Genomic DNA, 22738 nt, shown 5'->3' on the forward strand with positions numbered 1-22738 from the left:
CTTTCAATTTAGTTGTGTTCAACAAACTAGAAAGGCCAAACTTGAGGAGTCTGGTCGCCTTCAACAAACTATCACGGCTAGATTTTAATGAATAGTACAGTTTATTAAAGTAACAGGACTACAGGTTCTTTTGGATCGCCAGTGATAAATACACAGTCTGCAAAGCACATGCACATAATAATACAGTCAACTACAAGCACAGTAAATTATGGAAAAACTCTATAGAGATTTCTAAGTTTCCTGGGGAAGCACACAGTATAACTGAGGGTTCTAATCTTACCCAATAGGTGTCCCTATGGGGGAAGAGAGACTCAGCCTGTCGACTGATCCCAGAAGTCAGTGATGTCCTCCCAACTTGTCTATGATGGTGTCTTCCCTAGCATTCCTCCTATCTTAAGCCCTTTTATATATTCTTCTTTTTAGGTGGAGCTTAGCTACTCTAGTCATACATACCTTTATTATGATTGGTGTAAAATCTCCTTGCTTTACTTTTAAAGGTATATGCTAGAGAAAATTCAGAGCACCTGCTCAGTGAGGAATGGTTGTCCCTTGACGGTGGGTAGTTTTTGGGATGGAGGTGTGTTTTGGTATTAAAATGAGATTATAATGAGCAAAGTTCCATGTCAGTATTCCAGAACGGGGCGCTTATAATATAAATCAGAAGTAGGGCAGTAGGATGACAGAACCCCCATTATTTTCCCTCCTTGCTTCAGGGGATTCAATGCAGGGACCATTCCACCATTATTGTTCCTATTGTTCCAGTTCCCTACCACTGCGGTGATATCATGGAGCCTGGCTGCAGTGTCTCCTCTCTGCTGCACCCTCCATGTTGTTTCTCAGAGTTAGCACATCAAGGTCCCCTGGTGGTGCTAACAGCTAAGGTTGCAGGTTATGTTGCTTAGGTAATTACTATGGAACAGTTTTCATATATATCCACTGCTTTCCACCCTGGAGGTTTACCTTCCCTTAAGAGGGGGACGTATCAATAAGTCATCTCCAGCAATCATTCACAATGGTGTGATCCATGATCAGAAAAAGGACTTTGCAATTGCTGCTTATTTACTGTACACTCCTGTTACCAACACCTATCGGCCTGTCTGGAAACTCCTAGGCAGGAGATAGTGCTTATGTACTGATAGTCTTACCAAAGGAAAACGTAAGGACTCTGGCACCAAGCACGTGGTTACCTGCACACTCAGACCGATCTCTGCAGCAACAGCTCAGACACAGTCTGTTTTGCAGTGCAGTCCATCTACTGTAAAGTCTTTTGTCCTGTTTGAGCCAAGTTGAGAAAGGATGATGCATTGTTCTTCTATGGCTTTATCACAACCAAATTGCAATTTGGGAGTGGTTTGTTCGGGAGATACCTTGCGAATGGCATTTTGATGGGCACCTTGTGAATGGGGCTGGCTCTCAGTCAAACAATAGTGATGCTGGATAAGGCACTAAGACGGGCATTCACACTTTGCTGAAGAGCATGTGATTCTCCTCCTGAAGGAGTGACATCGCTTCATCTACTAGAGAAGTTTGGATGTAGTTAAAAAACTGTCCTAAAGAGGCTTTTGCATCATTCCTTATGGTCCTTTCACTGGTGACAGCTATGCAGGCTTTTCAGATATACAGACACTGTTTTGAAGGATTGTTTTTATACCTATGATTTGACATTTACAAGACTTTCTTTTGTGAAGGCTGACAGCACTGCTTGCTGGAACGACAGCTGCTCTGCTCTGCTCTATAAGAAAGGCCAAACACACAATCACAGCATTTTGTCCTGCTAAAGCTTTGCCAGTCTGTTTTCTGAGGCCATTTCTCTATGACTGTCTGAAAACCTTTATGTTGGAATTTTCTTTGGATTCAGAAGAGAAGAGAGAAAAGTAATCAGAGCTCATTTTGCTGTTAGGAAAGCTAAGATATATGGGAAAGGTGATGGTAGGGAGTTGAAATATAGCTAACTTAAAGCAGAATGAGGACAGGGCTTCAAAGGGAAGGCATGAATATGATTTTAGGTGGAATTTAGCTTAGTACTTGCTACAAATGGACTTCTAACTGTGTATATTAAGTGAAGTCCTGACTTCATTGAAGATAAAGGCAGTATTCTGATTGATTCAATGAGGCCAGGGTTTCACCTATGGCTGGTATGATCTAATAGGTCATTGCTAGTTAAGAGCATATGCGCCTCAATATGCGCCAACATATGTGGCTGATTGAATTAAATATCTGAGCGCCAGTCACTGAGGGAATGGGAAAAGAACTGGTCTCTGAAAGAGTGGTCTGGAGAAGCCATGCTATGGAATACTGTACCCTGGTACAGTTTGCTGTATGTAAAAGTTTTAAGGACAGTGGCTGGTATAACTCTTCCAATATGAGAGAAAAGTAAACTAAATGCAGTAGATTCAAGAGAAACAGTTCAATAACTAAAAAAAAAAAAGAAAGCCCCACCAAACCAAACCAGAAAAACCTGTTACAGCCACAGGTATTACTGGATTTGAGGGTGCTGAGCCTGAAGAGGACTGTAAGAGATCAAAGCTCTGCATCACTCTCCAGCAATGTATTGTGTGCATAATAGCAGCTAGATTGTAGGTGATCACTGTCTATTTTCTGCAGTGAAAATACTTTCATTACAAGCAGATTTGATAATATTTTTATTTCAGTTTCAGAACTCTCACTGGCTGCTGAGGTGTTCCCCTACCTGCCCCTGCCCTCCTGCCTTTTGCCTAGAAAAATAGGAGTGACAAAGGAGATGGCTGTAGTCCAAAGATCATAGACCTGTTGGAGTGGGTCCAGAGGAAAGCCACAAAAATGATCAGAGGGATGGAATATGCCTCCTATGAAGAAAGGCTGAGAAGTTGGTGTTTTTGAGCCTGGAGAAGAGAAGGCTTCAGGAGACCTTATTGCAGCATTTCAATACTTAAAGGAGACTTAGGAGAAAGACGGGGATAGACTTTTTAATGGGGCCTGTAGTGGTAGGACAAGGTGCAGTGGTTCTACAGTAGAAGAGGCTAGATGCAGACTAGATACAAGGAAGACATTTCCTGCCATCGGGGCACTGCAACACCGCAACGGCTTGCCCAGACAGGTGGTAGCTGCCCCATCCCTGCAAACATTCACGGTCCGGTTGGACGGCGCTCTGAGCAACCTCATCGAGTCGAAGACGGCCCTGCTCACTGCTGGGGGCTTCGACCAGATGGCCTTTAAAGGTCCCCTCCAACCCAAACTATTCTGTGATTCTGTGATCTCAAAACTATAAATGAACATGCTCTCTAGAAGGGAAAACAGATGTTTCTTATTAACATGCACTGGATCCCAGCAGTGTCATTAACATGCTGGTACATCTAACCTAAGCCTCAAAATGCCAGGTTTCACAATTGGGTCATGAAATATCACTCCAGGCTTGAATGTGTCCTTCAAGGACCATATTAGAATAGGATATTTTTCCTGCTTTTTAAAGGAGGGGAAAAATGTTAAGCTTAGATTTTTTTTCAAGCACTCTATGTTTCAATATGATAAGCTTTAGACTTTTAACAGTGTGTTTTTAAGGTTGTTGATCTCCTGACATGAGCAGATTGGTTTTATGGCAAGGAATGGAAGGATGATGGCATTCAGGGATGAGAGATTACCTTGAAGTTCACGCTGTGCTTCTCCTCACCTGCAACCCTCTTACCTCCCTTTCAGCTTGACTCAGCTGTCCTGTAGATTTGCACACCCTACATAAAGCAGTAGTGAGTGGCCTAATCTCCCTCCTGTTTCCAATGTGCTATTCTGCTGATTTGTGCATCTTCATGTGTTTCTCCCCAGCTCTGCTGCAAAGAAGGGGCAGGCTGTGTATCCTCAGAAGAGGACTCCAGGTTGCAGATGGAGTTGTGCTAAGTAAGGCCAGAAGCTCTACCTCTGTTATCAGGGTTTTCCTCATGATTAGCTCTAAGCACAGACATGGTATTGTCGCATCCCAAGATTGGAGTGACTCAGGTTCACGGATTTCCTTTGTTAGAATTGAGGTGAAACGACACCAGCGGAGTTCAAAGAACTATCAACCTTTATTCAACCAAGCTAACCTTGCCGAAGTACAAGTGAACTTATTGATATGAACCTTGCATCATGTCATTAAGCCACCATTTGAAAAGGGAAGGTATAGAAAAAGAAACAGAAAAAGGAACATGAAACTTGTCAGTGAACTGTACAACACGTGCTAACCATATGTAAGCCTTGTGTATTTGGGGATTAATTCAAAGAAGAAAATATGGAGACTCCTGCTGTTGAGTCACGAGGTACAGAGTGGACCCCGTTGCTTTCTAGACTCCTTCTCAAAGAGGAGCGCAGGGGCATCTGGATCCACTCCTAGTCCCAGACTTGGTCAACGGTTTGTGTTTAAAAGGATGAGTTGTAGGGACTGTGGAAAAAAAACAGAGAGAGAGGAAGAAAGAGAGAAGAAAAGGATTTCACTAGTCCTGGGTCCAAAATTGGTCCAGCCAGTCTAGAGATCTAGTTCTAAGGGGCGCGTGCTGAGAACTCGTCCTTCCTTCTTTTACACCTAAAGGGTCTGCCACTGTAGGTGGGGACTTGCCATCATTAAGCAAGTGCAGTGTGAGCTCAGGAGTGTTCCAGAAATGAGTTGCTGGTCTCGACATGTGTGGTTCATGTTCCTGGGATTCTCTGGAAATGGGTCGGTGGGCTTGGAGGATCACTGGGGAGTTGTTTCTCTCTTGCCACAGGCATGACCGCTGTCTGGCCTTTCCTCCAGCCACATACATTGTGCTTCTTTTCGTGGTCACTTAAGGTAAGGAATTGTGGCTTTGGAGAAGCATGGTCCCACCCTCCTTAGGGCCCTCTCCTCCAGCCACTTTTTCCTGTTGACACAACTCCAGTGCTTTTACAGAGGTTGTCTTCTCCACCAAAGTTCTTTAATGAATGTTTGAGACATTGACAGTAATTTGTCAGACCATCACGGGTATATGCACTAGTTTCAGGTGTCTCCTTTTCTCTGTGAGTTGAGTGTTTGGGAGTCGATTCCAGTTCTCTTCCACCTCTGCTGACCTGCTTGCTGTCCAGGGGCCCAGCTTCTTTATTGCATCAGTTTCTTATCTTCTTTGCCTTGCAGATTAGGGTAATCACGCTGCGCTACCTGACACACTGTTAGAACAAAACACCTGAAGAATCTGAGGCACTTGATAGTTCTGGAAGTAGGGGCTTACAAAAAGTAACACAGTATACCTGAGAGGACTGACAAAGTTGTAGATGTTCAGGACGCCGCTGTTATTGCTTCTTACATCCACTCATCCAAAGTCCACAGTCCTTCTTTTCTCCGCACAAATATTTTTTTATTTGCCATGTAGACAACCAACTTCCCAAACAGTCCCACTTTGGAACTGGTGGTTTTCAAAAGTGTGGTTTGCTAACTTGATTTAAATCAACCTACATTCGGCCCCCTGCCGAAAAGAAGATCTTGTGATATATTGACATCACCTTTTTTGTCCAACCACTTGTGATACTGCTGTTTTATACCGACCTGACTGTGGAAGCTGATCTGGCTGAAAATTTTCCCAGCCCAAAGTGGTGGTGGTGAAGCAATTTTCAGCCTGTTTGTCAAACTGCATCTGAAATGGCAATACAGGTTCCAGCTACAAAAACGTATTGCTTGGGTTGTCTACTTATCACCAGCTTTGCATCATTAAGTGTTATGCATTCTTGGCCTGATATAATTGCAGCAGATTGCACGCATGAACTGTTAATTATTTTATTTTTAAAACAGAAATTGTGGAACAGGAAAATCACATTCCAACATGTTTGCTTTTGGAGCTAGCCTACCACAGCAATCTGTTAGTTTGATAATGGTTAAACTCACAAGCCCTTGCCTCAACAGGGTGCAGTAGGGTACCATTAAGGCAGCCATCTGTTGAACATATATACTGGAGGCATGAATTGCCTCATGTGTTGGGTTTCTGACTGGTTCTCTGGGTGCCACTGATCTGCACTGAAATATCCGTGGAAAGATCAGAGTTGAGTGAAAGGTGAGTATCCAAATTTGCAATAGATGACTGGAACACGTCAGATAAGTGCTAGATATGGAGGAGGGAAGAGATGAAACCTTGTGGGTATATACATACTGATAGTAAATGCTACTCTGTGGCAAGAGTCTCAGCTGCTTGAGTCACTTACTGATTCAATAGATCTGTAAAACTCCATTTGCAGACCAAGGCTACCATTATGTTGGATTGATTCATCAGGATGAGCAGCTAAAACAAGTTAAATTCTATCAGACTTTTCCTGCGTTAATTTAAAAATGAATTTAGTTGGCTCTAAATGGACATTTGTTTTAGTATCTTGAAGAACTGACTTTCCTCTATTAAAGCAGAATAATGTATCTATATGGTGCCCTAACTTGAACAGTACATAAAGATTAGTAAATAAGACCCCATTAAAAATACTTATAATGTAAGTAACATGGGTCCCAATAGCCTTTCTAATGTCCATTAATGCTTATTCCGACGATCAGAGCTCATTTTACTGAGCCATTTAGTCAAACCGTGTGATTATTTAGAAAGTTAATTCATGCATACTAAAATCTAGCTTAAGTAATGCAGAGGGTAGGAGGTAAAACTCTATGGAGACGATAGTCCTTTTTGTTATTTAATGATCAGCCATAATTAACTTGCAAATTTGAAATAATTAGAACAAATTAAAGGTATTTAACTTTGCCTCCCTAAAGAAAAATTCAAATTGCACCAAATGCAGCTTTAAATTATTCAAGTCTCAGAGGTCTGTGCTGGGTTTTTTTACAATGCCTTTTCTATGATGAGAATACCAATCTGCTTATTGTCAGAAAGCATCCTATCAAGTAATTGTTCTTTGTGTCTAATAAATGACAGCTATTCTTCTTTGTAAAAGTATTTCAGTCTCTGAAGACTACATCAGCATTTCCATGGCATTTTAATTCAATAAAACAAAAGGTTAATGTTTTTCTACTTTTTAAGGAATGCAAATACTAGCAGTATTCAATGGGTCCTGAATGACATTTAAAATTTGCCATTCATGCTCAGTAGGGATATCGCGATATGAGGCTCAGACAAAATGGAAAAAACATTCAAGGTGTGTTTTCCTTTGTTGGTGGTGCACTTCGATATTCATAAGGCAGCAGCAGTGCTGAGACTAGCTTCTTTTCTGGCGATGCTACTCTACAACTCCTGCCTTACTATGTAGGTTAATAAGGTCTTTATTTAGACAGTCTTCTCTGTTGTGTATTTTCAGGGAATAGCATGAAAATTCATTGGCTATCATGGTACCCTGCAGGAAGTCCTACTAACCATGCTGCATTTGAGTGATATGATGGATTGCTGGATTTGAAAATAGAGAAGTACCTGTTCTGTCTCTTAGTCTCTCTAGCTATACATAACTGATCCCTTTGGATCACATATTAGTTTTAAATTTTCCAGGTTGTGATAGTCACATCATTCATTTTACTAATTATTCTGCAGGTAAATGAGTAACTATGTTCTGAAATAGATATCCTCCCCCCCCCCCCCCCAATGTTTTCTTTGTTCAATTTTGGTACATTGTTAATTATTGAAATTTTGTATCTCTCTGCATTATCCCTTTCCCTCCTTGGACTGCACACCTCTCAGATTAAGTGTTTGTCATTTTAAAATCAGACTCTCTCTCCTGACTTGAGCAAAACTTTAGTGCGAGCTTTCTTTTATTAAATACTAAAGAACCAGGCTCTAATTAATTGTTTAGTGAGCTATAAATGCAAATACAGTTCCTTTTGTTATTTCCTCATAAATTAGCTTTGTAACTTTTCTTGGTGTCTGTTTCTGTTTGAATTGCCTCTGCCAGAGTGTTATTTAAACCAGAACTTGGTATTGTAGAAGTAACTGCACCATATAAAAGGTATTGCAGTGAACCAGTCGAGTAATTGCCTCCTCATCTACACGCCAAAGGTCACTGTCTTCACAGAAGATCTGTGGGTTGTAATTAAATGTACTTTAAAAACTCAGAAAGCATCCAAATAATGACAACCTCACTGTTTTTAAATGCTGTTAATAATCCAAGTGTAAGCAAATGGAATATCAAATCCTGTATTATCAGAGAAAACTGGTCAAGTGTTACACTCTTAAGCCTCTTTAAACAGTTATTAGGGTCCAAACCCACCTCTTGGTGTTGCAGGAAGTCTGGGTTGCAGGAATTATTAGGTTAATAATTTCATATAATTCCAATAAGATATTAATTTAGTCCACCATAAATTTTAATAACACTTTGCAATATTATTAGTGGCCACACGGTTTGAAGCCCTAAAGTAAACGGAGGTTATTCAAAGAAGTTTTATCCAACACTTCAACCAGTTATTACAGGTCATAAGCCATTATATAATGTTCTGCATTAATAATACAGGAGTAATACTAATTGTCCAACAGGCGCAGTGGGCCCTATTAAACAATGGCTTATACAGCACATTGATTTGAAACTTTTAATTTAGCTATAATTTTCTGATAGGAATATCAGATATCTGCTTTTTCCTCAGATGTAAATTCAGTAGTGTAAGCTTTTAGGTAAAAGATTCTTGTGAATCAACCTCCACAAAGTTGTATTGCAAATAATACAAAGTCAGTGACAGTCTTTAGGTTGCCCATATAAAATTACTAATTAAATAGGAAAAAGATTCATTTAATCTTCTGTTAACTCAGGAAAGCTGTCTGTCACTCCCATGATCGCAAGTAGAGCTGTATAATCTTGGCATCAATTGTATTCCTTCATGTGGATAATCCAAAGATTTTTTTATGTTTTTAATTGCTTTTTCTAATGGTGACAGGGCTAATGATGTATACATGTCGGGATGATGTATACATGTCGGGAATCCTCATTTAAAGCAGTACTTATTTCCCAGAGAGCAAAATTTGAAAGCAGTACATTGTCTTTACTGAGAGAAAAATGGGTCTTCGAAGCCTCCTGTCTTCCCAAAATGTTTTGTGATTGCCTGCGTCTGCAGAGACTGAAGTCACACTTACTCCATGTCACCAAATTTGCTTCCTGGCTCTATCTGTGCAGTGTTTATGGTCTTGTACTGAGGTTCATCTTGAACCATAATGGTTTTGATTAGCTTTCTCTTTTCTTACTCTACTCAAACTGCTGCACTTGCTGCAACAGATACTGTCCCACCAGTTTGCTCATACATTCTCTATCCTGCTTACAAGTACCTCTGTTCACTCAGCTCTTTTTGTCTCATCTCCTCTCATCCTTTTTCTTCTTGAATCAATGTATCACCATCTCTGTAGGTATTTAAAAGACATGTAGATGTGGTGCTTAGGGACATGGTTTAGTGGTGGACTTGGCAGTGTTAGATAAATGGTTGGACTCCATGATCTTAAAGGTCCTTTCCAATCTAAATGATTCTATGATCTGCTTCCTTTTTGCAAACCACGACTCCAGTTTTCTCTTCATGTAATCTTCTCTGTTTCCCCTTTATCCTAGCAAAGTGAATGTTTTTTTAATTACGCTTTCTTCCAAGCTTGCTTCACTGTGCTGGACAAAGTACTTTCTGTATCTTCATCCCACTTGTCCTGTCCTAACCACTTAGGAAATCCAGGACCTAATACTTTAGGGAATGTGCCAAATGCCACAAAACTCCATATATAATTGTCAGAGTGCTGCCAGCTGCTGATAACCGAAGAATCCTGACAAAGTAGGTTGGTAACTCTTCAATCCTTAGGCATCCTGCTTTCAGACATTGTAAATAGATTCAACAAGAGCTCAGCCAGCAGCATGTGGTTATGCTTCTGGAGAGTGCAAGTCGGAGAGAGGGCTGGGTGCAGTCTTAACAGGGCTGAATGCACCTTTTAATAGCATGATCTTTCTTTCCTCCCAGTGTACCGGTGGTGAAACATGAAGATTATTTTCAGAGGACACCTCCAGTGAGCAAAACCTCCAGAACACCAGGGAGAAGTGATGGGAGCAGTTCAGGGAAGAAAATGGTTGGGTTTGGTGCAAATGTGGAAGATAGGCGAACCCTTCTGATGCAAACCAAGAGGGAAGATACCAAGTCAAGGAAAGGTAAGGGGAAGCATACTGTATTATATAGCCATGAGTGTGCTGATAGCATTTAGAAATTGTATATATGTGTTCAAGAGTGTATCAGTAAAATCAGCAATTAGAGGGAGAGGATTGCAAGTTGCTTAAAACAACCCAAGAGAAGGCAGCTACATTTAAAATAATAAAAAGCATAGAAAGCTTTATAAATAAAAGTGATCTTCTTGGCTGGTGTTCCTGATGGAGGGGAAAAATTAGCCCTTTAATCTCAAAAGCTACTTCAACAATTCTTTTTTGTTTCCCAGCAAGCAGAGAGAATATGTGCAGTGGGGCTTGCTCTTGAATTGTGATCTCCTTCACAACCTTTTCCTCCCCAGTTAATGTACCTCCACCATCACAACCTGATATTTTGCCACACAGGGATGTCTGTACAGCTAGAATCTATCCTGTTCTTAGCTTAGTACCTCCACTTAAGGAGCAGAGAAACAGTCTTTCTTGGGAAGAGAAAGGGTTGGGAACAAAAGCAGCTTGGATGTTTCACTGCCAAGCCTTGAACATAGTCCTTGGTTCATTTATGAGCTAGGGGTTTTTTTATTTTAACTTGTCAGCCAGTTTGCCGTATATGTCAGCATAAAAATAAAGAAAATGGCAAAATGAGAAGAAATGTGGTGCAGTTCTCAAAGGAACAAATAACTTGTGTTATTGGTTAAGACCGTACCAACATTAAAAAGCAGTCCCTGTGAAGAAACTTTCAAAAGGGTATCATCAGCCTGGACCCAAACAGTGGCTGAGGTTAATCTCTTCCAAGGCACAGCTACAAAAGTTGGAAGCCTGTAAAGGGCTTGTGTCCAAAAAAATCAATTTCTAATTTGAAACAAAATCATTTTTGACTAACAGGGGTTCAGGACCCATTACTTTTGCTGTATAGTCTGCTGACATTTCACACTTTCTGTTGTGCACAATGAATCCTAATAGTCATTTTATAACATTGCTACACCAATCAATTTAAGCAAGAGAAAGCCGTTACAGTTCTGCAAAGTTTCAGGGGCAATTTTCACTGATGGTTTTCTTTTATGTTTTTTCAGCTATCATTATTTTTTTCTTCTTTTTTCCTCTTCCTTCTCCCCCTTCATTCTCAATACGGTAGTGATGAAATTGAGATTTCTCACAGTTGGATGATGGGTTTTGTTCCTTGGATAGGGATAGTCCCCCAAAAGTAATTTATTTTCCATAGATTTGGGGAAAAAAATCCAACCTGGCCTCTTCATTCATTCGTGTCAGTTTGTAGTACTTAGGAGAAGTTACAAGCTGCACCTGGCTGTTGTACAGAGCAGCTGAGCTGCACCTATGCTGATTTAGTGATCGTAGTGGTCAGCATAATGTCTGAAGATGGTGGGTATCTTTCACAAACACTTACTGGGATTGCTGGCTTTGAAGATGTAGCACTGCATGGCAAAATTTAACTTATAAACATTGGCGCTTGCTGTGATTCCAAATAAAGTTCAGATAAATGCTTTCAAGCTGTGGAACAACCTCAGGTCTATTACTGATTTGAATGACTTGTTTATCACAAGGCAAATTACCTAGCACTAATCACTGAAGTTGGAGTCTTCTGTATTTAGTACCTTTTTAATTGGCTTCCCTCTGTTATATGTTTGGACTCCTTTAACAAGCATCCACACATACTTGTAAAGTGTTTTTTTCCATCTTTGGGGATCACCCAGGGCACAGTGTCAAGTTTCTTAATTCTAGTTAGCTCTGGACTTAGCTATCTCTGTCTTTGCTTCTGCTGGATCTTCCCATCTGTTGCTGACTGGGGATTTCTGCCTAAGAATTTTTTTTTTTTTATTAGGAAGCAATTATGTGGCGTCTTGGAAAAATAAAATAAGGGATGCTAACATTGTTTTCTGTGGTGAAATTTACAAAAATATGGCATTTGCTTTACTACGTCAGAGTGCTGAGCCAGCAAGCCTGGAGGTCTGTCTTGGACAGTGTTCAGTACCTGTTGTGTCAATGTGAAATGATCCCTTTACTGCAGGGTGTTCACCTGAGCTCTAGCTAAGCCATGCGATGTGTGAAAGAGAAATAAAATCAGCAAGATGACATCTTGAGGCATGAAACCTGACGTTATTTAGCCAGATACTTTAAGGTGGCCTTTTGGTCAGAAAACAGCAGTGCTGGATAGTGTGTACAGAAACATGTCTGCCCACTGAAAACTTCTTAACAGTCAGATGTTAACCTATCGCTACAGAGGTTTATTTTTGTCATGCCTCGATCTGTCTTGTCTATTTAAATTATATATTTTTCAGGATGCGGACTCTCTACAAGCAGAACTTAGTGCAGTGCCAGTGCTGATGTGCGCCTTTGGGCTCACAATATAATCTTCCTGTGCCATTGGGAATGGTGGGTGTATCTGAGGGACAGTGCAACTCATGATCGTGTCCCTCCACAGCAACTTTTTTTTTTTTTTTTTTTGAGAAGATAAAAAGATTAATCAGAAAACCAGTCCCATGCTGGAATGGTGGAAGGCTTTACTGCCAACAGGACTGCTCACCTACTGTGAGTGCAGTGAGTTTGGAAGGGGTGATTTCGTAGTAAAACCACTTTTCCTTTCTTCCTGAGAATGTTTAGAAATGGGGACAAGAGCAATATTAACCTGGTCCCATCACCTCATGGAATGAAAGGGCCACTTCTGTTCTCTTTTCAGGGTAGAAGTTTATGAGATTAGCTTAGGCAATCAGCTTTTATTCTCTTGCTGTTGCTGTTTGTCTCCTATTTCTGTTTGCCCCTCAATTTTTATTCCTGTGCTTTGGCAGGTGTTTGTGTCTTGTAGCCAAACTTTTTTAGTTTTACCAGCAAAACTTTAAGCAGACAAAGCAATCCTCAAGTCTTGGATCTTTTCAGCAGTAAATTGTTTTTATTGGTGTCACCAGCATCTATGTCAGTTTGTACTAAAATCTAACAACTTGTCTATTTAAAAAGCACTGGAGTACAGAAATGTGTGTTTCTCTTCCTTTCTGCCCTGGAAAATTTTGCTTTTGGGCTGGGAAACTAAACTAGGTTCTATCCATTGAATTCTGCAATTTTGGGCACTTCTTTACACTTATGTGTAAAGTCTTCCTTTTCATACCCTTCCTGAAATATATCTGCATTTAAACAAAGAAAGAACTATTTTCCCTTTTGTATCTCTTTGGGGGACATAGCATCTGCATGATATTGCATAGCATGCATAGCTTTCCTTTCCACATGAAAAAGAAAAAGCCAGAGAAGGAAAATTATTTTAGCTCATAGAATCTATACTTTTCATTTTTCTGTACAGTGTTTGTTTTTCAGTAGGTTTTCTAATGTAGCTTCTTAGGGATTCAGGATCTGGAATTTCTTCTCTTGAGGGAAGACTCTTCTCTACAATCAAATAGAGCCATTAGTTAATATTAGTGAAGCGCTTTGAAGATGTGAAGTACTATATAAATGTTAAGTAATATGAATATTGGTATTATTCAATTCATAAAGATTTCTTTCCTGATTATCAACCTAGATTTCCCTTTGCTTAGTTTTATCGCATTACTGCTTGAGCCAGCCTCAACTGTATTTTTTCATTCTTAGTGTTTACACTTTCAAAATGTAGACTACTGTAATTCCCCACTCTTCATGTTTTACTTGTCTGTTTCTCAAGCAGAAATATACTGCTATTTGAATATTCTCAAATGAGTCTTTAATCTACTTCAAATCAGTCTTCTACCAAGTTAACCACATTGAAAATAGTATTCTTAACATTACCATTTAGAAGACACCTATAATTGCTTTGGGGGTAGCTTGCCTTGCAAGCTTACATCTAGTTTGTTTTTTGCTATTCTTTGCTACTCTAGGTTCTCTCTGTCAGAATTTAGATTATCGCATCATATATGAGTTTTGCGTTTTCTTTTCAGGGGTGAATGTATCTATTCTTTTTTCCACGTTTCTTGCTTCTCTAGATCATCTGCAAGGTATCCAGTCTCATACTGTCTTCTAACACCTGCAAATCTAATTAATTTGCTGTCATTTGTATCACCCCAGTTCTCTATGACTTTTCATAAATAATTACTAGTCATTTCATAAATTCATTAACTAATTCCCTTTAGCCCTGAAATATATATCCTTCAGACTAAAGAATTTGTATCTCCCCCCCGCCCCCCGATAATTTCATCAGCTTTATATAAGCAAGTATTATACATCAACATGGTTTTCATTATCTCCTACTTGCCAATTTTCCTTTATTTTTTTTCATAGTATATTTAAAAATTATTGGTAGCTTGGCCATTTTAGGATCATTATTGATTTAATCTTCTTCATATATTCATAGAACTGCTTGCTCTTTGATGTTTCTTTTCCCTGAATTGACTTACATGTCTTTTTCAAGATGTATTTTTAAACATTTTTTTGTTTAGATATGCACTTATTCAGGATTTCTTACTACCCTTGTTTTATGTCTGTGCAGGCTAACAGCCTCAGTATATTCCTACTTAGTTCCTTTTCTTGTTTTCCATTTCTAGCCCTGGTAATATTTTCACACTTGCGTCTTTGAACAGTCCCCTTGAGGCTGTATTAGCCACTTCTGAGGCCATATATTTTCTTTTTTGGAGAAATACATCTACTTTGCTATGAATGTAGTATGTTGACAGTGTGCCAGCCTTCTCTCGTATTAGGAATTGAATATATCCTGGCATGCTCACCAGGTTTTTATTACTTTGGTGTTAGTTTCTTAAAATCCAGCTGCCTCATTCCACTGTCACGTGAAATGATTTCTAAACATCTCTTATTCAATCATAAACCCAAAAGTCTAAGCAAGAGGCTTCCAGTCTTTATATGCATACCCACTTTTCCCATCATGGATTGGCACACAATCAAGTTACCAGGGACACACAATCAACATATATCCCCATGGTATTTCTAAGAGTTCCTTCACGGATAATTAACTCTTTGTTGGGTGAGATTTTTTCACTGCATGGTACTGAATCACAATGCATTATAGCAGGGCAATAAGAACCCTTTTCTTTTTGTTAGTCTCCCTAGAATACACCTTAAAACATGTGGTTTTACTATACTCTATATTTTTGTATACATTTTAAATAATCTTAATCCTTGGACATCTGTAAATTTTGCACTGAGCTGGAATTACAACCTTCTGTTGCTTCGTGTTTCAGCATGGATGGTAGATTATGTTGCTGTTCATAGAGCTGAGAAATATTTAAGCATGACAGAGTTACTTAAAGAGCTAAACACTGTTTTGACTTTAATTTTTGCTGAGACTTACAGTTTTCCCTATACTTACTGTTTAGTTAAATGATGTTGGTTGGACAGAGCTAATTAGGCTAGATCTAAAAAGCGCAAACCCACAGGGTTTTGTGTAATATATCAGATTACACCTAACTTGTCTGTTCCACTTACCTCTGACTACATGTATGCAAGTTGTCTAGCTAAATCCTATCTATAAATCCCAGTTCTTGGGTGAGTGCGTGAAAGGTGGAAGATGGGTGGAAAATTGGCTGGACCACCAGCCTCAAAGGGTTGTTATCAGTCCGGCTGACAGCCAGTTGTTAGTGATTTACTGCTTATCATTAACAACCTGTACACTGGGACAGGATGCACCCTCAGCAGGTCTGCAGACAACACCAACTGGGGAGGTGTATGGGCCCCATATTCAAGGGACCTTAACAGCCTGGGAAAATGTTTTGACAGAAACCTGTTCAGGTTCAATAAAGCAAATGACAGTTCCTTCAGCTGGGTTGGACTGATCTGATGTAACAGGAACAACTGGGTTCTGATAACCTAGAAAGCAGTTTTTCTAGAAAAGAACTGGGTGTCCTGCTGAACAGCAAGTTGAACACAAGTCAGCAGTGTACCTGTGTGATGATGGAGTAACCAAACCTCATAGTGGGCCATAATAGCAAAATTGTGGTCATCAGGTTGATGAAGTGACACTTCTCTGATCAGCTTTGATGAGACTGTATCTGTACAGCACTATGTCCCAGTTTGGGGCTCCACAGTGCAAGGAGAACATCAATAAACTGTAGGGAGTCTAGCAGAGGCAACCAGGACGGTCAGGGGATGGAGCATACGACCTAATGGGAGAGGCAGAGAAAGCTGGGTGTGTTCAGCCTTAAGAAGAGATGATTCAGCACAGATCTTTCTTCTTTCCAAGGAGAGGCAGTAGGAAGAGGGAATAAGACTCTTCTTGGAAGTCATCAGCAACAGGGCAAGAGGCAACAGGAAAAAGTTAAAACTCATGAAATTGTGATTAGCTGTACAGAAAGCATTTTTCACTGTGAGGGTGGTCAAACACTGGAACCAGAGAAGTTGCCTGAAGAGGTTGGCTAACTATCAGTGGAGACATTCAAAACCTAGCTGGACAAATGCCTTAAATCTGATCTTGTTGGCCCTGCTTTGAATGGAGGACCTTCAGACTTCACCTTTCAACCTAGATTATTTTGGATTTCAAGAGTTACTGGGAGGGGGGAAGAAGGAATGGACTAACAGTTTTATTTTATTGAGAGCAAAATGCTGTAATAGTGATATTTACACTTGGAAAACTAACATCTTGTATCATGTCATGAGAACTGCATCTGTGAAACAAGCTGGATCCTGTGAACGAACCACTATAAGAAATTATAACACTGCAAGTCTGTCAAACTTTGGGCAGTAAGATGGAGGCTGTAAAGTGTGTGACTTATTGTACAGATTTGATTCTACATGATCCTTAAATGCATGCTATGCACAGTACTGTCAGCTGATGAGTTCTTTGATTGCCATTTCACTGTATATATGGCACTCAAAAAATGTTGCAACTTTTAGTGCCAGTGTTCTCTAATAATGCAGAATCATGAAACGTCTGTCCAAAACTTACTAGCCTCTGACATCTGGCTTGTCTTCACTTCATTCCACAGGGACGACTTCAGGATCTAGGAAGGATGCAGGCACGTCTCTTGTGCTGGTAGGCAGCAGCAAAGAGCTTGCAACCGCAGCCACATCACCAATCCAGCATGACACTTCACGGTAAGCCACTAGGTAATCTCCGGTTTAAGATTCTGCAAACGCAACCGTCACATTCTCCTAGATGCAGGGAAATGGCTGAACTTCTATGATATTTCAGTTAGCACAAGCTGGATAATATAAACTAAAAACTGCCATATCCTTTTGACATTTATAATAAGCCTTAAATTGCTTGTTAGAGTAAGAAAAGAAGAATATGCCAATTTCTAACATTTTAATTTTACTTAGATTTTGAACAGAAAGTATTTTATGTTTCAAGTCCTGACACATTAAATGCAATTGTAAATAATTTGAACGGATGGTGTTAACCCCTGTTAGGTTTAAACCCACTCAAAGATTTTAATCCCCCTGTATTTGGCACGCCCCATATTTTATCAAATGGCATTTCTTTTAAAATGTTTTGTATCAGAGTTATTTTATGTTTAATGACAAGCAACAAAGTCACATTAAGTCAGCAATTCCTGATTATACTATCTATCTGCACTAAATGCACTGGAAAAGCAGCACTATCATTTCTGCTCCAATGAAGAAACAGAAAGCAGCGTTGTTGTTACACTTACAAGTCTAAAAACAACTTGCCTTGTTTAGACAATTTTATGATTCTAGCAGTAAGTGCCTAGAAAACCAGCATACAATCCTTGCTTTTCTTTATCATATCCCACATTTTCTCATAATAAAATCTTTAGTCAAGCAACAAAGTAAATGCAGATTAAAGTGTGTATTTGCTGTATTTTATACCACTAGTTAGATGACTTTGTGCAGTGGGATGACAAGAATGTACGACCGTTCATAAGAAGAGTTAAATGTTTCTTGGAGAATGAGAGGGCTTGAGTCAGATTTAATCTTCTCTTGGCCCAGTGGACTAGGAAAATGTATGCTTGACATCATCCCTGTATTCTTGGCAGCAGCTGGCAGTTTATTTCTATCTTCTGAGAGAACTTGTGATGTATAATAGGTGCAAAACCACTATCAATATTGACAAATTTGTACTTCCTTGCTATGGAAACATTTCTCTTTTTTCTTCTGAAGAAAGGGATGATAATTCTGGGAGGATTTAAGAACTGAGATAGATTGGGCTCTGTTTCCCACAAGTAACTATGTTTAAACAAACAGAAACCACAAGATTGCCTAAGCATTTCTCTTGGAAGCAAGGGTTACCTTTGCAAGCCAGTAATATCAGATAAAGATGTGTAAAGATACTGCTTGATACTGTCTAATAGTGATAAGCTGAGATACCATTGAAGCACTGAGGAGCAGAGATAATTATTCACATCACAAAACAACTGCTCAGAAAAAGAAATTTTATTCAAGAGGATTGATGGTCCATTCTTCTCCACAGAGGGGAGTAAAATTTTTGTTGAAATATGCTGTTAGAAATCATATCAGATAAAGTGATCAGTAAAAGGAGTCTGATTAGTTGTCATCCTTAAAGGTTTATTTTACCAGTTGATGACAAATTTTTGAAAAATCCTGTGTTTCTGTGGTGCTCTCTCCCACACTTCCTTGCTTTCTTTCTCTCCCTTGGTGCTGTAAGTATAATTGACCAGTTTAAGCAGCCATGTTGTGCTTTCCCTTACTCATGGCCTTCTCTAATTGAAAATGGTAAATGGACAAGTATTTCTGTGGAGAACTAAAGCTGTTCCTATCCTTCATCGAAAAAGCTGCTTCGGCAGCAGGTCAGTCTCAATTTATCACTGAATGGTTATAAGCTTAGACTGCAGGTTTAACTAACTAAATTAATCAATATTGAGAATTATTGCTGCTTTTGTGCCACTAAAGTTAGGGTTTGTCAGCACGTTCGTTATAATCTGTGATTTGGGGGGGGTTAACAGCTTAACCACAACAGTTGGCACGGGCCTGAAACTTGCAGCACAAAGCCCTAAGAGCAAATTTATTTATTCGGCAGTACGTGTAAACCTAATTACTTTTGACTATTTAAATTTATAGGACTAGATTCAACTCATGTTTGTGCCAGCTTTAACTAACACAAACCCTGGCACCCAGCAGCAGCAGCAGTGGAAAGCCTGCCAGGGAGAAGGTGTTGGAAGGCGACAGGAGCTCCCTGCCAGCGCGAGGCACCAGGGTGCTAGTGCAGCTTCTGGGGAGGGCTGGCTGGGTAAGCAGGCATGGCAGGTAGAAGATGTGTTGGCTTGATAGGCTGTCTTGGCAGGGCTTGACTGGAGGCTTCAGTGTGTTACAGCTACCTCCTGCTTGAGGAATATTCGCTGCAGTCCTACTTTCTCCTCTCTCTCGGAATGAATCACGTCTGGGACAAGAAATAAGTGTCCCTGGAAGGTAAAGGTGTGTGCTCTGAGAGTCTTAGTGCTAGACCTGTAGAAGGACCAGACTTGCAGAATGAATGTGCACAAGGTGGTTTCAGTGGTACCTCTGGAAGAAAAACCGCATCTCCTTATCTGGCATCCTGAGTTGGTCTAACAGTGGATTTGTTTGCCCATCATGCTTCAATGCATGCCTGTCGTTGCTTTTCATAATATAGCCAAGCATGGCATGTTTGGTTATCCAGTGTTCTTAAGCCAAGTGCCTACACCTGCATGAGCCCCTTGTAATTATGTTCACAGCAGGTCTCGAAAGCTTTTCTACTCCATGTGCTTATTTGTCTAGACCTAAGCTGATTTACTTGGAAAAAAAAAAAAAAATCATAGGCAAGGTTGGGGCTGGGCAAATTTGGAAAAGAAGGTTTTTTCCTTACCCCTAAAGCATTGCTCTTCTGACTATCTTAAATATATACCTTTTTGGTGACCATGGATGTCTTTTTCATAACTGTTGTCTGCCTAGAAGAAAGGCTCTGGGTTTTGGCTGTGAGCTGGAAGGCAGCTGGAAAGGGGAGGTAGTGGCATTTGTATGCTTTCATTTCGTTACTAAATGAATTTTTACATAAACTAGATCTTACCTTACGTGTAATCAGGTACTGATTTCAGCAAAACACGTGTGTTGCAAAACAGAAGTGAAACTACTCTAAGTGAAAGTATTAAGCTATTCTTTAAAAAAAACCAAAAAATGTAAATTGTGCCTTGTGAAAGACCATTTAATTTGATAACAGCCCTGGTGCAATTGTTGGGCTCTCCCCACGCAGAAATAGTTGTAGTGTTGAGTTTAGCACAGTAAGCCCTGTAACTCTGCAGATGATCAAGCACTTAAAAAGACACAAGCAAAGGTTGTTCTGCTCACCATGGAAACAGATAATTCTTCTGTTCCGTTTTTCACTTTGGGCATCTAAGAAGTGAATTTAAGAACAGTTAGGTAAATTAAGGGGTTGAGTGATAGTCTGGGATTTCAGCATTAAGCCTATGTTTTCTTGTTGCAGTTTTAAATCAGAGCTTTAATTCTAGCTGAATGCATTGTCTTGGAGTGAAGTTTCTTGTAGCCATTAAAATAAGTGATTTAAAAGTTCCTGCAATATGAATACTATATTCATGCTATATTATTATCTGTTAGACTACAGTGGCCTGTTGGAGCTTTTATAAACAGATTGTATTGTGTAAATTTGTGTTTAGGGACATTTTAAAAACAAAACTATTTACCCAATTGCCCAGCACATCTCAGGTGAATGTGTATTCAGGGACATTTAAGCAAATTAATATCTGATGTAAAATATAATGTGCAGAGTTGTATACTTAATAATGCACACTGGAATAGTCTAGAGTAGATCTGTTATGCTGAGTGTTAGGAAATATGACAGTGATAAGATGTAAGCTTTTGCGTTACTTATGTGGTAGTTGTCTTTCAGATCTGTGCATGTTGGGTGCTTAAATATAGTTCTGCTCTATGAAGTTCCTTCTTCTGTAGAGCCTAAGCAGGCACTGCCAAAGAAATAGATATTTTATTTTTTTTTTCCCTTAGGATCAGACCCCATTCAAGATTCAAAAGGAGGACAAGGAGGAGAAAACTTTCATTCCAGATCTAACTTAGGAACATTTGAAGGGATTAAAAGTGTGTTTGGAGTGGGGTGGTGAGTTAGGTGTTGAACGTGGTAGGAGATGCAAGTTTTGCCTGCTTCCTGAGAAAACCAGCAGCACAAAAAGTCCAATATAGTTCCATATGCAAGTGATAAAACCAGATGTTAGCAAATTAATCTCTCTTATTCACAGTGTAGGTTGTTAATTGTTCTCTCTGCTGGCTGTCGATATAATGTGAAATTTTCATTCCCCATTCAAGATGGAAAAAGTTGTGGCTGAAAATGTTAACATTTGCATTTTTATTTGTTGATTTATTTAAAGGACAGCCTCTCTTACAGCAATCCATCACTCAGTGACACCCCAAATATGAATAATGTATTGTAGACTTGCGGTTACAATGTGTAATAAGTGCCAGAGACAGTAGAAGAATGTTAACCATGTTGCAAATGTAATATTTATCGACTCATAGTTTATTGCTTTCGAGGTTCAATAATACTGACCATAGGACATTAATATCACTTATCTTGATTTTAGTTGGGCACCTCTGTATGTAGAAATAACCCATCTATCTCATACTTACAAAATAAATGTGAATTTTACAGCACTTTGTAAGAAGTGCATTGTAGGTCTCTTTGCTTAGTGCCCACAATTCTCCTTTTCTGCCTTCTCATTTACTTGTATCTGACATTGATCCCACTCCAATTGCCTGACCCGAATGGTGAGAGGCTTTATTTGCTGACTGCATTATGATCTTGTGCCTCTGATGATGTTTGGACCAGGTCTTTCTTCCTGTTAAAGACCAGTATTAAAAGAAACAGTTAGATAGTTTTCTAGTGCTTCTGTCTGAAAAGACAATGGCTGAGAGGCTAAAACAGTGATAACTTCTCTTTTGGAAAGACATGCATAGCAAATCTAAATCTTCTCTCCTTTAGAGGATCATGGGTATCGGAAATAGAAGTGTTTAATTAGGTCAACAGTTGTTATAAAGATGCCATTTATTCACAGAGAAATTTTTAATCAATGACTAGAATACATCAGAGCAATTTTGGAAGATTAGGGTTTAAAATTCAGTGATTTTGAGAACCTAAATTTTCTTGATAATCTGTGTAAGAAAAAAATTTGCAATAAGTCTATACTACAGTAGCAAATCAGTCAGTAGTAATAATTCCTATCTTCAGTACTTGCTCCAGAGTTTTCCGTCAGAAACTGATAGAGACTGGGCAAACACTGCTCCTTACCTATGCTGTTTGGTTATGACCACTAAAAGCTTTGAAGTCTCAGGGGTGAAATGCAGATGTGAACCCAGGACTGGGATCAAAACTAAATTTAACAATGGGAGATTTCAAGCTTGTGTTGAAATCAGATTTCACCTGTGAAACCTGGCTCTTGGGAAACTTGGAATTGGGTTCAGCCATGAAAATGATAAGCCTTGATTATATTTCATGTTGTAGACATCAAGTAAATTTTGAAATGACTGTATTTACATTACATTTGAAATTAATGTATTTACATTTGTATTCTGTATTTACATCTGAGGTTATCAAATTTAACACATCAGATTCTTTTTCTTTACTGTGTGTAACAGGAACACCTATTTGTGTCAAAGCAGCCTACCTAATACCTGCTTAGCGATAACAGTTTTGGTGTGTCCATTGCTGACAATGAAAATCATATTGGGAAATTCTGACTTGCAGTGCAAAAGGATTAATGTTAATTAGCAACTGTTGGCTGTAATTGTCACCCTCATTAAAATGCAGAATTATGTATTTCTTAGTTATAAA

At 39.3% G+C, this 22738-nt stretch overlaps 1 protein-coding gene across 6 annotated transcripts in view; it reads left to right on the plus strand.

Annotated features, from left to right (window-relative positions):
- Positions 1–22738, plus strand: part of KIAA1328 (KIAA1328 ortholog) — a 187463-nt gene that overhangs the window by 139367 nt on the left and 25358 nt on the right. For 5 of the 6 annotated variants that reach the window (XM_049795405.1, XM_049795407.1, XM_049795408.1 and 2 more), the window contains 2 exons: positions 9854–10038; positions 16935–17043. In XM_049795405.1, coding sequence (XP_049651362.1) covers positions 9854–10038; positions 16935–17043 — 294 coding nt within the window. The remainder of the gene's footprint in view (positions 1–9853; positions 10039–16934; positions 17044–22738) is intronic. The other variant, XM_049795410.1, reaches the window with a different exon arrangement.

This window comes from Accipiter gentilis, chromosome Z, assembly GCF_929443795.1.
Source record: "Accipiter gentilis chromosome Z, bAccGen1.1, whole genome shotgun sequence".
In the NCBI taxonomy this organism is placed as follows: Eukaryota; Metazoa; Chordata; class Aves; order Accipitriformes; family Accipitridae; genus Astur; species Astur gentilis.